Source organism: Leptopilina heterotoma, unplaced genomic scaffold, assembly GCF_015476425.1.
Source record: "Leptopilina heterotoma isolate Lh14 unplaced genomic scaffold, ASM1547642v1 Lhet_292, whole genome shotgun sequence".
Lineage (NCBI taxonomy): Eukaryota > Metazoa > Arthropoda > Insecta > Hymenoptera > Figitidae > Leptopilina > Leptopilina heterotoma.
The window spans coordinates 202380-218867 of NW_025110997.1; the positions used below are offsets into that span (position 1 = coordinate 202380).

A 16488-nucleotide genomic window follows, 5' to 3' on the forward strand; every position below is an offset into this window, starting at 1 on the left:
TTCATTCATTTTTTTCATAAACGCATTTTGCTTAAAAGAAAATAGAAAAATAATTACTTCTTTCATAAAATAGAATGCGAGACAGTGTTTATATTTTCGATGTAACAAATTTTATTTGTTCCTGAAAATAAAATAAATTATCGTTGATTCAATTTTCGTATTATTTAAATAAAAAAACTGGTTTTCTTTTTTAGTTGACAAAATAATTTGAAGTATCGTAAAGAAATAATTTACATAAAAATTATTTATTTCAAAACTTGAATACATAAGCAGCATAAACTTTATCGTCGTTATTATTATAATTAAAAAATATTATCGACGGTGAAAAATTTTATTTCTCTGTTCTTTTTTTGTATTAAAAAAAAAAAAAAAATATATGGTGAAAATTGAATAAATTAAATGAGTTTACTTTCTAAACGGTTCTTTTATATAGATATTCGTTTTATAACTGCCATAAAAGTGAGACAATGAAATTATGACAAAGTGATAAAATACGTCAAAGACATGAGGTTTGAAAAAAAAATCTGTTTTAATGTAACAAAACAAAAAAAAAGTATGTAAAACACAAATTAAGCAATTACGAAGCGTAATGTTAATATTTTACCGATAATTTGTTCGTGCGTAGAAAAATTATTTGTTTACTGCATGTCGTTGGCTTCATTCGAGGAACGAATATCATCAATTTTCAGGATCATTTTCACCATTTGTGTTGCCAGGAGAATTTGCTGAGTCTTACTCTTCAACGATTCAATAACGTTTTGTACTTTCATGTCTAAAATCAAAGGAAAATTGCAATTTTACAAAGATGAAACTAAAATTAATGAATTTTACAATTAAAAAGTTTTCTTAATTATAGAAATAAATTTCTATCGATCTATTTATGACAGAAAATTATTTGATAATTAATTATTCAAAATTTAATTCTCGAAAATGGTAAAATAAAGAAATAATTTAATTTCATAAAATTAAATATAAACAGGGTTGCCACAAAACTTTAATTTTGTTTTTCCCTAATTTCCAGACAAAATTTTCATTTTTTCCCTGACCCTGAAGGACATCAATAACTTCTTTTTTAAATAAATATTTAATCCTTATTATTTTTCTATAGGAATTAAGATTCTCAAATTTAATAACTTACGAGAATATTATTATAAAATGACAGAGTGATATAATCATTATTTTATATCATAAGAATATTGCAACTATAAATTCAAATTTTCAAAGATTTTAATTTAAACCCTTTTCAAAATTCAAATATTTCTAAAAATTCACACAATAACTCTTCTAATATTCAATTATTATCTAAAATTTTACCTGAAATTCATTTTTTATTCATTTTTATTAAAAACTTTTTCTAGAATTCAATTATTTACATACAAAAATAAATAATTTATTCGAAAATTGAATATTTCTTAAAATTTAATTTTTATGAAGAATTTTATGAAAACTTTTTTAAATAATTGAATTCTTTCGGTGAATTTAAAAAAAATTAAGAATAAATGCAATTTTCTATCATTATATTTAAAATTGTATAAAAAATAATTGAAATTCTGCTCTGAAATTGAATTTTTTTTAGTATTTCTTCTTTTCGAATTAAAATTATTTACCTTTTTAATTATTTAAAATAAAAACCACAAGCCCTCAGATCTCATAATCATTGATCATTGGAGCCAACAGCAAGAGAAAGATTTTCAATAGCGTTTTCTTGACGAAAATAATTTCACTTGATACAAAGTCAAAATTGAAATTGTATAAGGCATGAATATTATTGAGAAGACAAGCAATCGAAATTCAAACTCTTACACTCCTCTATGGCGCTTTGTCATCATTGGGCAACAAAATTGATAATTTTTGTAAAATAGAAATTTTGTAAAGAATTTTATTATTTTTTTGAAAATAATTGAATTTCGGAGAAGAATTTTATTATTTATAAAGATAATTGAAATTTTGACGAGAGTTTAAAAAAATTGTTGAACATAATTGAATTTATGTGAAGAAGTGCATCACTTTTGAAAATAATTGAATTTCTGTAATCAGTTGTTCTTAAAATTTCTATTTAAATTAATTAAAAATTGATATTTTTAAAAATTTCAAATTCTAACCTTTGAAGTTCATCTATTTATGAAGATTGTAAACGCAACTCTTTTTAAATCCGATTAATTTTGAAATTTTTAAGTAAAATTATTCATTAAATAATTTATAAGTAATAATTTTATCAAGAACTTAAATCTTCAAGAATTAAATTATTTGAAAAGAAATTATTGTCAGAAATAGAAAAAATTGAAGGGTTTTTATTAGAATTCTTGTCAATTTCATAGTTTATGAGGCAAACAAAAATAAACCAAAATTCAGAATATTCTTATAAATTCTAAAAATTAAATTTTTCCCAGTACTTTTAATAAAAATCCCTGACTTTTTTCTGACCAATTCTAATTTCCCAGACTTGTGGCAACCCTGATAAATTAATATCTATAATTTTATATTTTATGAAATTAAATATTTGGTAGTTTATAAAATTAGATGAATTATTTAAACTTGTAAAAGAATTTTACCTGAAGTTCCTCGATTCATGCAATCGATACCAAGTGCTGGATTATTTTCGGAAATTTGTCGTGCCTTGATTTCGGCGAGAGAATTGACTGGAGACATTCCAGAATTCTCGGCGAGCGACATGGGAATTGCTTCGAGTGCTTCGGAAAATGCACGGAATGCATATTGTTCTAAGGTGCTAATTTTGTCAGCGGCCGCAGCGCAGGCCAAAGCACAAGAGATTTCAGACGCACCACCTCCATAAACAATTCTCTCGTCCGTTACCAAATTACGTACTGCACACAAAGCGTCGTGCAATGAACGCTTCGCTTCTTCAATGATCTGCGCAGAAAAAAATTAAAAATTCATTAATTTTATGTATATTTTCTATTATTAATTAATTAATTAATATTCATTCATTAATTTTAATTAACAGTAGTTAATTTTTTTCAGATTATAATTTGTAGCATTATCAGAGAGTTTCACCAGGTAATTGATTGAAACCGAAAAATAATGAATAATGCAGTATTAATTTTGCAAGGTGTCTGACCAATTAGATCCGTTGAAAAACCATAATTAGAATTCTCCTTGCCTTTCTTTTTAAATTTCAATTGCAAAAAAAAAATAAAATTTTTTCAAAATTATGTACTTTTTAAAATTAAGTACATTATAATTTTGGTACATACCATTTTATTACCACCTCGAATGAAAATTGTAACAGCCCCGGAATTTTTGCAGTCTTCAATAACAAGCATTTTATCCTTGGTGGTACCAAACGACAATTGTCTCACAACTCCAGCAAAACCAAGTTTCTCCGGTGTTAATTCTTCAAATCGTGGAACGATTCGACCTCCGGTTGCAATGGCAATCAACTAAATAGAAAATTTAGTATTAATTTTCCTCTTTCAAAAAAATTACATTATTTTCTTCTTTAGAAAAATTAGAAAAAATCTTTAGAAAAACTAATTTTTTTCGTAAGTTTTAAATTATTTAAGCCCTCAGATCTCATAATCATTGATCATGGGAGCGACTGCAAGGAAACGAAACGTAAAAATAATTGTCGATTTCTCTCGAGAATAGTCACCATTACATAGAGTTGATAAAATCAACTAAATGTTAGGATGGAAAATTCTGATTAGAAAAGAAAAATTATTCTCATAATTCCAGAGACCTTACCCCTCCTCTGTGGCGCTTTGTCATCATTGGGCAAATTTAAAGAAATTATTCTTTTAATTTCTTCTCTTTCTTTTAATTATTCTTTTTTTTTATATAAAATACCTCGATTTCAGGGCCTCCGACCCATCTGACAGCGGGCAATTTTTTCTGAAGAAGAAGATGATTTGCTTCGTCATCAAAACCCCATTGACAAATTGCGAGCGTTGCTCCTGCTTCTTTGACTTTATTGACGATTTCCTCGAACTTTTCCTTCTCGTAATTACGAAGTGCCCTGTAGTCCTCGACAGACGTAACGTCGAGCTTATGCTTTGTCTTCGGCTTCGGTGGCTCGAACGGACATGTCAAAATTGCCAGTTTCACATTGTCCAGCCTCTGAAATTGAATTTTTTTTAGTATTTCTTCTCTTCGAATTAAAATTATTTAAAATAAAAACCACAAGCCCTCAGATCTCATAATCATTGATCATTGGAGCCAACAGCAAGAGAAAGATTTTCAATAGCGTTTTCTTGACGAAAATAATTGCACTTGATACAAAATCAAAACTGAAATTGTATAAGGCATGAATATTATCGAGAAGACAAGAAATCGAAATTCAAACTCTTACACTCCTCTACGGCGCTTTCTCATCATTGGGCAAAAAAATTGATAATTTTTGTAAAATAGAAATTTTCCGTTTGGAAATTTAGTACCTTCGGCATTTGAGGATGACTGAAATCTTTGTCGATAACGACTCCGCGAACCAGCACGGTGTCCTCCAGGCGACCGCCAACTTTTCCCTCAACTTTGATGAGTTCAAAGTTCACGTCTCTTTTCTCTAAATCAGCAACAGCCATGACTGCATTCACAGCGATTTGTGCCATTTCCCTGTGCATCTTGTTTATGCTATAAAAAAAATTTTGTAATTTAAAAAAAAATTACATTATTGTCTTCTTCAAAAAACTTTACTTTTTCTAAAGTAAAAAAATTTATTATTTTTCGTAAGTTTTAAATTATTTAAGCCCTCAGATCTCATAATCATTGATCATGGGAGCGACTGCAAGGAACCGAAACGTAAAAATAATTGTCGATTTCTCTCGAGAATAGTCACCATTACATAGAGTTGATAAAAGCAACTAAATGTTTCGATAAAAAATTCTGATTAGAAAAGAAAAATTATTCTCATAATTCCAGAGACCTTACCCCTCCTCTGCTGCGCTTTGTCATCATTGGGCACTTCTAAGAATTAATTTTAAAAAAAAAAAAATTTAATATTAGTTTTTAGAAGCTAGTTTTAACTAATTTTCATAAATTTACACTTGAAGATTTTTTTATTAATTTTTTTTCGAAAATTCAATTTTTTTCACAAAATTGTAATAATAATACTTGAAAAAAATCAATTATCGAAATAATTTGTAATTTACACTAAAAATGTGGTATTCAGTTAAAAATTAGATAAGAAAAAAATCTAAAAAATAAATTTTAGATAGAAATGAACAAATTTAGAATAAAAAAAAATTAGTTACATTTTTGATCCAAGTGTCGTCATGGCAGTTTTGATTAGTGGCTCCAAGTCATTGGGATTAACGGGGAATCCTTCGGAGATGCTCGTGAGATGTTTAATAGCACAACGAGCGGCCAATTCGAAACCATCGGCAATTCGAATTGGATGAATACCCTTGTCGAGTAATTTCTGAGCTTGCTCCATGAGAGCGCCAGCTAAAACGACAACTCCAGTTGTTCCATCGCCAATCTCATCGTCCTGAGATTGAGACAATTGAACCATGAGTTTCGCTATTTCATGATCGACGTCCATATTTTTGAGAATCGTTGCGCCATCATTTGTCACGGTCACATCCCCATCGGGACTCACCATCAATTTATCCAAACCCTTTGGTCCCAATGATGACTTGAGAATGTTGGCGATTTGACTCGCAGCCATAATGTGTGACTGTAAAAATATTTCTTCTGTATTATTGAACATTTAATTAATAATATAATATTATATTTAAATTTAATTACTTAATTATGTTTATTTATTATGTTTAAGATATTATATTATTATATATATATAATTATTTATATATTTATTATATTTGTTATTTATATTTTTATGTGGCACTGTTTTAATTGTAATTAATCTTTAAGAATATTAATTACAACAGATTTATTAAACAATGCGTTTCTTTTGCAAAGTGTCTGACCAGGTAGGTATATTAAAATAGCACCACTGGAATTCTCTTTGCTTTCTTGAATTTTAATATTTTCTTTTTAATAAACTTTAATAATAACTTATTTTTTATAAATTAATAATTTTTAATTTCAATTAAAATTGAATTCAATTTTGAAACAATTTAACAAACGGATTAATTAAAGAACAATTATGTAAAAACAACATCATCAATTAATAATTTTTAATTTAATAATTAATAATTTTTTAATTTTATTAATTTAATTTATAATAATTTATTAATTAATTAATCATTTTAAGTTTAAATTAAAATTGAAAACAATTTTGAAACAGTTTAACAAACGGATTAATTAATAATAAAAAAAATTCATAACACATTGATAACTAACTATTAAAAATTAATTGAATTTGTTTTTAATTTTATTTAAAAAGTTTGTTAAAAATATTATATTTCTTAAAAAAATTTGTTTAAATTTATTATCGCTTTTTAAATATTCATGAAAGAAAAATTCTCTTCTCAAGCGCGAGTTAAAATTATAACATATTCCTGCCTACTGCATACAATTCACATGTCCTTTTATGGTCAGAAAGTAAAAAAATTATGATGTCTCTGAAAAAATGGAACATTCATCTAAATTCAATGAAAAGAATCAGCAGTTATTTTTTTAAACTAAAAATTACAATTTTTACCAGGAAAAAGATAAATTTAGCTAAAGGAAAAATGTAATTTAACATATGAGCATCATTCTTTTCTTTTATATGTTTCGGAGCATCGCCATTAATCACGTGGCAACGGTGACTAGAAAATTTACAAATTTAGCTAAAATTGAGACAAAATGACACGAAAATAGACAAAAAGACATGGAAAAAATAAGTAAAAAATAATAATCACTAATAAAATGGAAATTATAAAAATTAGAGGCAAATAATTAAGAAATTTATTCTTACCTTGATTGCATCGTTACCGGTCAATCGCTTCTGTTGGAATTGATCTCGCAGTATAATATAGGGTTTACCGTATTCATCGAATGCGATAGAACCCGGAAAGGCGTTCATTTTGTTGAATTTATTAATTCAGACAAAATGACGGATAGTATTCTTTTTTTATATATTAAAAATACTAAAATTGTTTCACTCACGCGGTACGTACTATTCACCAAAAGATGTCCATTTTGTTTCTGATTAAATAGATGAAACGAATGAAACATTCAAGATTTAAGACTTCATTTTATTTTTTTATGCAGCTAACTTCATTTTACAAATATGAGAGATTTATTTCATTGGTCATCTATTTTCAGATTGGACACTGTTTTGAATTGGGAACCAATCACATTTGTGCACTTGTCGGATCGGTGGTGTGGATATGACTTTAGTGTGGGATTCGCGTTGTGAATGTACCTTAGGCGTCAGCCATCTTCATTCAGCGCTGGACCTCTACCATGGACGGGTCGATGTACAACTCCGCAGGGTAAGAAACCCTTTTATTTGTTAAGAAATAGTTAAAATATTACTTATTTTGCAATAATTAATTACCAATTAGTTGCGAATATACTTTATAGTAAGCGATTGCAGCAAAAATGTTTCTTATTTGTTGTACATTTTGTCAAAATTACGCCTGAAGATTTTGAGGTTAGGAATGCGGAATTTTCATCGTATGGATAAAAATCTTTTCATCCGATGTAAATATTCATCTAGAATCACTCTTTCCTATTGATATTACATGTTTAGGGTAGTATTTAGGCTGAAAATTTTGTTTAAATCGTAAATTTTTGCTTTATTCCTGAAAGCATTAAGTCTACGACTTGAAGTTGGCAACTTAGGAATGAGTCCGTGTTACACGACTCGTGACTAGTTGATCAGTTCAGTCCAGTTACCATTTGTGTCCAACTTCACTTGAATTTAACTTTGAGCACTTTAATAAATTAAACGTTCTTTTTTGCAATATAATTGTTGAAATCATAAATATATACAGTTAATTTTAATTAAACTAATTTGGTTTGGGTGAGTAACAAACATCGCTAGCATTTTTGTTAAAACTATACATAATAATTTTGAATTCAGTACGATTTTACATATTTGTTATCAATTTGCAAAATATTTCGATAGAGAGTGCTTTTTGTTTACAGAAGTTTTTTTAGACTTTTATATTAATTAACATTTTTATTTATCTATTTTTTTGTTTTATTCTCCAAATGTTGTGAATTTATAAACTTAGATGAGAATTATGTGATGTGAAAACATAAACATAACAGTATTTTAAAGTAAATTAAATAGCTGACATTGTCAACGTAAACCATATAAACATTTAATTATTTAGATATAAAATTATCAAATATTCTTTAATACACATAACCTTATATTGGAAATCATGTTTTTTCATTGTCAATTTATTATTTTTGGTTAAGTATAAAAATAATAAATAGTAAACTTACATAATCGTAATAAATGTTTGTTTGTAATTTGAGGTTAGATTACAAAATATATTTGATAATTTTGCATTATTGAATTGTGTAAAAAAAATATAAATGACAAAAAAAAATAATTTCAAAAAGTAATTCTTAAATTTACTGAAATGTTTCTCTTTTATTATAATTTTACAATAGTAATTATTAATTATAATTATTATAATTATATTACAATTAATTTTAATTATAATTGTTTTAACAATTATTATTTTTAATTATTATAATTGTTCTAATAATATTACTATTAGTCTTTAATTACAATTAAATATAATTTGAAATCTTCTAAATTTTTTTGTATTGAACATTTTTTGACAAAGGAAAGAACTTTTCGTTTTTATGGTCAACAATAAGTTTCAATTGTTCAAATGAACGAAATATTTTTTTTTTAAATATTTTTATAAACTACTGATTGCAATAAAAATTGAAACATTAAATTTTACATTTAAAAAGTTTGTAATTAATTTTTTTGATATTGACGCAAAATGATTATAATACAAATTTATTTTGAAGAAAAGAAAAATTTATTTTGTTCATTAAAACCAGTAACTTTGGGATTATATTGTTTTCAAAGGTTTTCTGAAGCCTGTTTAACAAAATAAATAACATTTCATAATTCTAGTTTCATACATAATTATTTTTTCAAGATTTTTAATTTTAACTATGTATCTTTTTTTATTTACAGGTATTATTTTTGGTCATTTATTGAAATGCATTTACCGCATCGCAGAGAGGAAGGATTATTGAATATGGTTCATAGATTATGCAGTTGGAGAAGAAGGATATTCCTGAAAATTTCTGAACAAGATAATCGATGAATTTCGTTGAAATGTAAACGATTACTTCTTAATGCAGCCGATTTTTATACAATGGAAGGAAATAAAATATTAATGGTATGAAAATTTTCAATTATATTAACTATTAAGTTATAATTTACAAACTAAAATATTTACATTTGAAATTTAGTAAACTATTTTGGGCATTTTTAATACTCTTTAAAACTAACATTTGCGAATTATTAATGAGAGGGTTAATCGATATTTTTAACTATTTAAAAAAAATAATTTAAATAATCCATAAAATTGTTTATATATTAGTAATTTTTTGAGAGGAATTCAATGGCTATAAATTAAAATTGATTAGAAAATATTTTGTCCCTTTTTGAATTTTTATATAATCAAAAATTGATAGACTTTGAAATCCAAGCATGAGTTTGAAGATAATATATTTTTGTATCCACAAGAAAATTACTGACTGAAAAAATTATTGATTTTTACTTTTTTTTGAAGCATTTTAAACAAAACATTGATTTTAAATTTAAATTTTAAAAAAATACCATTGTTATTCAATTTTTTTATTTATAAATTCATTTGTTTTTTTTCTTACTAATTTCAGATCATATTTTTTATATAAAAAATAAAAAATATATAAAAATTATGAATTGTAATTAGTTTGAAAAAAACTGAATTTTCAAATAAATATGTTTAATAATAATGGTATTTTTTGGATTTTTCTGCCTAAAAGCAAAGTTTATTTCTAAAAAAAAAATGCTTCAAAAATAGTAAAGATCAATTTTTTCATTCCATAATTTTCTTGTGGATACAAGAACATATTTACTACAATTCAATTATTTTCAAAAAAATTTAATAACATTTTTCGCATCAATTCAATTATTTTCAATACGATTGTACTTAAATTCTTCAAAAGAAGTTAATTATTTTCAATAATATTAATATAATTTTTCACTTCAATTATTTTCATAAATAATTAAATTTTAAATGTATTTCTCGAACTATTCAATTATTTTTAAAAATTATATTAAAATGATTCAAAATAATTCAATTATTTTCAAAATTTTTGATAAAATTTATTATGAGAATTCAATTTTAGAAATAATCAACTGTTTATTTTGTATTTAAATAACACAGGAATAACAGGAATTTACAAATTTACAATTTTTTTTAAATTCATCGCAGAATTTCAATTATTTTTAATCAAATTCCTCGAAAAATGTAATTATTCTTAAAAATTTTATTAAAATTCGTCGAAAAATTTAATTATTTAAAAATTTGCGGATAAAATTCTTTATCAGAATTAAATTTTAAGAAAAATTTAATTATTGAAAAAATGATTTATTTTTGTATTAAAATAATTTAATTCTCGAAAGATTTTCTATATAGTAAAAATTGCTTTAAAAAAGGAATTTCAGTTAAAATTTAATAAAATTAAATCTATTATTTAGATAATAATTGAATATTAAAAGCATTATTTATAGCATGAATTTTTAGAAATAATTGAATTTTGAAAAGATTTCAAATAAAAATCTCTGAAAATTTGAATTTTTCATACTTTTAACTAACAATTCTGTAAAATTAATTTTTTTTTGAAAAAGTTCAATTGAATTTTTTTTGAAATTATTTGACGTTTTTATTTTTAATATACAATTGAAGAATTCACGAATAATCGATAAAATTTTGTAAAATGACTTGTAAACAAATGAATTTAAAAATTCTCAAAAAACTTTTTTAAAAATTAGTAAAAATAATTGTTTCAAAGAAGAATTTTTGTTAAAAGTTCTAGAAAATGTTAATTGAATTGAAATGATTAAGATTGAATCATTAAGAAGTCAATCACTTCGACTTGAAGGTTCGAAGTGATCGATATCTTCATGTTTTATAATAATATTTTTATAAGTTGTTGAGTTTTCATGTGGAAAAATAATAATGATTAAATATTTATTTAAAATAGAAGTTATTGATGTTTTTGAATAATTTTACTTTTAAAGAAATTTGTAAATGTAATAGAACTTTTTTTTGAGTATCTAATCATTTTTAGAGTAAATGATTGTAGGAATTCAATTATTTTCAAAAGTAATAAAATTCTTCGCAAAAATTCAATTATGTTCAAAAATTTTTTAAAATTCTCGTCAAAATTTCAATTATTTTTATAGAAATAATTAAATTCTTCTTCAAAATTCAATTATTTTCAAAAATTTTAATCAAATTTTTGGCAAAATTTAAATTATTTTAAAAAATTTTCTTCAATTTAATGATTTTTAATAGGTATCTACTATTCTAATAAAAATTTCCAAAAGAATTCAATTATTTAAAAAAAAATTTAATAAAATTCTACACAAACCTTTAATTATTTAAAAAAAAATAAAAATTTCACAGGAATTTCATTATTTACAAATTCTTTTATAAATTTCTTCGCAATCATTCAATTATTTTCATAAATAATAAAATTTTTACAGGGATTAAATTATTTTGGTAAATAATAAAATTCTTATTAGGAATTAAATTATTTTGATATAAATAATAAAACTCATTGCAGAATTTCAATTATTTTTAATACAATTTTACAGGAATTCCTCGAAAAAATGTAATTTTTTTTCAATTTTTTTAAAATTCGTCAAAAGAATTCAATTATTTAAAAATTTATTGTTACAATTCTTTATGAGAATTCACTTTAAGAAAGATGCAATTATTCAATAAATTTTTTTTGTAGGGTAAATGCACTAGTAGTCGGACACTTAAGGATACAATCTTAAATTATGCTTTTTTTCTTGAAATAGCAAATATCTACTGTGTTTATAAGCACATTATTAATTAAAGGAGTTCTTCAGGATTAAAAATCATATAAATTTGTTACAAATAGTTGAGTATTTAATAAAATATAAACAATTTAATAAAAAATTACGATTGCTTTAGTAGTCGGACACTTTTTCCCCTTGTTTCTATAGTCGGACATCTGTCAGATATTTTGAATTTATAAAGTAAAAAAGATAATTTTTTAATTGCTATCTGCTGGAAAATGGAATTAAAGCATATTAGAAGTTATTAATATAATATTTAAACCCTATAAGTTTTAATATTTATGATTAATTATCAACAAAACTTTGTGCCACTCATCGCGCTACTCGAAAATGGCTGTATCTATAGTCGGACACCATGATTTTTAAAACATTAAATAAAATATTTCTTGTTTAATTATTTTCGAAAATAACACTATTTTAATAAAATATAAACTTCACACATTCGTCTAGTATACTTTTTAAAGTAATTATCACAATGCATTATTATTTATTTGCCAAAAAACACGAAAGTGTCCGACTACTAGTACTGTCCGACTATACCCGCACTTACCCTATTTAAATAATTGAATTTTAGTAGAAATTTCTTATAAAAATGGATTTAAAAATGGATTTCAGTTAACATTTTGGATTATAATTGAATATTAAAAGCATTAGAGCGTAAATTTTTTTTTAGAAATAATTGAATTTTGAAAAGGTTTCAGATTAAAATCTTTGAAAATTTGAATTTTTCATACTTTGAACTAACAATTCTGTGTGGAATTAATTTTTTTAGAAAAGTTTAATTGGATTATGTTTGAAATTATTTGATGTTTTTATTTTCTAATATACATTTAATTGAAGAATTTACGAATAATTTAAATTTCGTAAAATTGAATATTGTAAACAAATGGATTTGAAAATTGTCAAAGAATTTTTTCGAAAATTATTAAAAATAATCGATTTTAAGAAGAATTTTAGTTTTAAATTCTTGAAAATAATAATTGAATTTGATAATGATTTTATCACTCAGTCATCTTTATTATAAAACATGAAGAAACTGATCACTCCGAGTCGAAGACTCGGAGTTATAGATATCTTCATGTTTTATATTTATGAAAAATTTAATTTATAGTTTTAAGTAAAATGTGTTCTTTTATTTGACTCGAAGTGGTTATATTTTTTTTTTGTACCGGAAATGGTCCCTAATTTTTCATTTTTGGTCCGTAAAGTCAGTATTTTTAAATACTTTCACTAATTCGTGATCTGTTTCAGTATTTGTTATTGTTTATTCCTTATCCTTTAAAAATGATAGTAATAGCTATTCGAAAAATCAAATGAGAAGATATCTTGTTGCAAATTTGACTTCTCTATTGTTGTCGTCTTTTAACCCTTTTTTAAATCATGTGCTTATCTTGCAGCCCTGCGCGGCCCCTACTTCTCTAATTCCCCCCCAACCGTAGAAAAGCAACCGCCTACTATGGCGATGTTTACAGTACAGTCACGGCACGAAAAGATCCATGTGTTCAGTCGGTGGTTTGTCCGGCTATCGAGCAGGTAGTGCGTATGCGTCGAGCGGCTGCGCATTTCGTTTCTCAAAGTGTACATTCGTGTCACGTGGTTCCACATTTATCCCGCCGATTTCATTTCGCAAAAATAATTTCATTTTTTCCCCCAAATGTCACGATTTAATCTCATCACAAGGATCTCTTAACAATTGTTTCTGACATTTGGAGAAAATTTATTGTGAAATTCCTCTCGAGTGTAAAATTAAACATTAACAAAAAAAAAAAAAATACTTTTTATGAAAAAGGAATTTTTATTTAAGTGAAACATATTTTTTTTTCTATAGTGATTCTTTGTTTTTCTTTTGAAAAGTCTTTCAAAAAGTTTATCAAAAAGTCTTTCAAAAAGTCTTAAATCTTTAATTTAGAAAGATCTGATTTCTTTCATCAATTTCTACTCAAAAGTGCGAAGTGCATCGGGTGTTTAAAAATAAATCAAACTTGTTAAATAGGATAAAGTGTTGTGAGTGCTTTAATTGAAAGTGGATTTTAAAGTGAATTTAAAAAAAAAATTAAAATCTTGAAGAAAAGAAAAAGTAATCAATTGAATGCGAATGAATGTCAATGAGAGACGATTGTTATGACCGGCGTATTATTTTTTGATAAGGAGAAGAAGCGGGTGGAGAAGAATGAAAAGTGGTTATTGTTGACAATTGATTGGCAAGAGAAATTGGAGGCGGAAAAGGGGAAAAAATTTGGTGCACAGGGAAGAGTGGTGGTGGTTGGCGGCGCCGGTACCGTCGGCGGTACTACCGGCACAAAAATAATGCCTCGCGGTTTACCAACGAGACGAGGCCTTCAGGCACTGGCTCTCATTCTTGCGACAGCTTACGCTACAATTCTTCTCTATCAGGCTGTTGCACCGCGCCAGGTGACCCATCTTTTATGCATTAAATAGTATACATCAGTTGTAATTAGTCAATGTCGCGACGCTAACTCAAGTAATTAACATTAGCTTTCATCCGCTCTTGTCATAGCAGGAGACATTTAAAGGCAGAAACACGTTCCTTGGAAAACGTGCTTAGTATGATTATTCCCAAGTTGAAAACTTTCTTCTTCTCTAACATTCCATCTTCTTTTTCTTTTTCTCTTATGAAAATTAATTTCATATTCATATTTCTTCATTTTGTTTAATTAGTTTCAGTTCAATTGAATTCTTGAATTTTTGCTTTTTCGCAACACTTTTGATTCGTTTTTTGTCTTAATTTGATATTTGTTCATTGTGCTTTAATTTTTATTTATATTTTTTTCTTTATTTTTTGATATTTTTATCATTTTTTGATATTTATAAATTTATACAGGAAAAAAAATGTTATTTTAACACTAAAAGTAGTGTTAAAATAACACGCAACATTTTTAACCGATACTGTGTTATTTTAACACTACATTGGTGTTAAAATAACACTAGAGTCTGGTAAATTAACACTAGAGGGTGTTAAATTAATATATATCTTTAATGGGGTTAAAATAACACCAAAATTGTGTTAAAACAACACCATCTGAAAACTACACGCAACACATTTAACACTTATTTTTTTCTGTGTTTTTAATTAATAATAAATAATTTATAAATATATTTATAAATTATTTATTATTTTATTTAGTATTTATTAACTTAAATTTTACTTAAAAATTTAACAAATATTTAAATTATTATAATTATTTATTTGTTATTAGTTTATCCAATAATTCTACATAAAAATTTAAAAACAATTAAATTTTATAATTATTTACTTATAAATTATGTATCAAATCATTTTTTTAAGTTAAAAATTCAAAAAATATTTCAACTATAGAAGAGTTGCAATTGCAATTATTTCATATCATTGAATTTCAGAAACTTTCCTAAAATTCAATTATTCTTTGAATTTTAAAGTAAAACCTTCTAAAATTCAATTATTCTTTGAATTTTAAAGTAAAACCTTCTAAAATTCAATTATTCTTTGAATTTTAAAATAAAACTTTCTAAAATTCAATTATTCTTTTAGTTTTTAATTTCAAACTTTCTGAAATTTTTATAAATAATTGAATTTCTAAGATTTTTGAGTTAAAAATACAAATAGTAATTGAATTTTAGATGATGTCCGTTCGCACTTTTTATAAATAATTGAATTTAGAGGGTTTTAAGTTCAAAATTAAAAAATAATTGAATTTTAGATGAGTTCCGTTTGCAATTTTTATAAATAATTGAATTTAGAGGGTTTTAAATTAAAAACTAAAAGAATAATTGAATTTTAGAAGGTTTTATTTTAAAATTCAAAGAATAATTGAATTTTAGAAAATTTCTGTTTGCGATTTTTTATAAATAGTTGAATATCTAAGCTTTTTGAGTTAAAAATACAAAAAGGTAATTGAATTTTAGAAGAGTTACACTTGCAATTTTTATAAATAATTGAACCTCACTTAAGAATGTTTAAAATTAAAATTTTTAAAAATAATTGAATTTTAGATGAGTTCCATTTGCAATTTTTCTAAATAATTGAATTTAGAGGGTTTTAAGTTGAAAATTAAAAAATAATTGAATTTTAGATGAGTTCCGTTTGCAATTTTTATAAATAATTGAATTTAGAGAGTTTTAAGTTGTTGAAGTTCTGAATAATTTTAAATTCTAAAAAATAATTAAATTTTAGGAAACCAGCAGTTGTAATTTTTATAGAATAGATAATTAATTTCCAAAAGGTTTTTAAGGTAAATTCACTTTAAAAATGTATTAAAAATTAAGAATTAAGAATTTTAATTGATATGAATGTATAATAATGTTTAAATATTTATTTTAAAAAGTTAATAATTTGTTACTTTCTTAAAAAATTTTCTAAAAGAAATGAATTATTTTTAAAATTTTAATAAAAAATTTTTTTTTATATGAATTCAATTTTTTTTCAATACAATTGTAATTAAATTCTTCGAAAGAATTCAATTGTTTTCAGAATTTTTAATAACAAATTCTTTTAAAAAAATTCAATTATTTTCACAATAAAATTTTTCCCAAGAATTCAATTCTTAAAAAAAATTAATAAA

The 16488-nt window shown here is 24.4% G+C and overlaps 2 protein-coding genes across 3 annotated transcripts in view; one reads left to right on the forward strand and one right to left on the reverse strand.

The window, feature by feature from the left end:
* Window positions 1-226: 226 nt before the first annotated feature.
* On the reverse strand, window positions 227-7060 carry LOC122504356 (T-complex protein 1 subunit epsilon). Its single transcript, XM_043615429.1, has 7 exons — window positions 6821-7060; window positions 5208-5632; window positions 4395-4587; window positions 3808-4077; window positions 3216-3401; window positions 2553-2871; window positions 227-772 (listed from the first exon to the last, which is right to left on the reverse strand). Exons 1-7 carry the CDS (start codon window positions 6926-6928, stop codon window positions 639-641), a joined length of 1635 nt encoding a protein of 544 aa, XP_043471364.1. The 5' UTR covers window positions 6929-7060; the 3' UTR covers window positions 227-638.
* A 6332-nt stretch (window positions 7061-13392) lies between these two features.
* The window catches only part of LOC122504358 (fringe glycosyltransferase), a 199878-nt gene continuing 196782 nt past the window's right edge, over window positions 13393-16488 (forward strand). For both annotated transcript variants that reach the window (XM_043615431.1, XM_043615432.1), the window contains exon 1: window positions 13393-14341. In XM_043615431.1, the coding sequence (XP_043471366.1) occupies window positions 14051-14341 (291 nt within the window). In that variant the 5' untranslated portion in view covers window positions 13393-14050. The remainder of the gene's footprint in view (window positions 14342-16488) is intronic.

What these genes read in the sequence shown, in the direction of transcription:
- LOC122504356 (XM_043615429.1), bottom strand. Translation starts at nt 6,928, where the DNA reads ATGAACGCCTTTCCGGGTTCTATCGCATTCGATGAATACGGTAAACCC. An exon ending in CCGGTAACGATGCAATCAAG is followed by an intron (nt 5,633 to 6,820) that starts GTAAGAATAAAT and finishes ATATTTTTACAG; the next exon opens with TCACACATTATGGCTGCGAG. An exon ending in GTCATCCTCAAATGCCGAAG is followed by an intron (nt 4,078 to 4,394) that starts GTACTAAATTTC and finishes ATTCAATTTCAG; the next exon opens with AGGCTGGACAATGTGAAACT.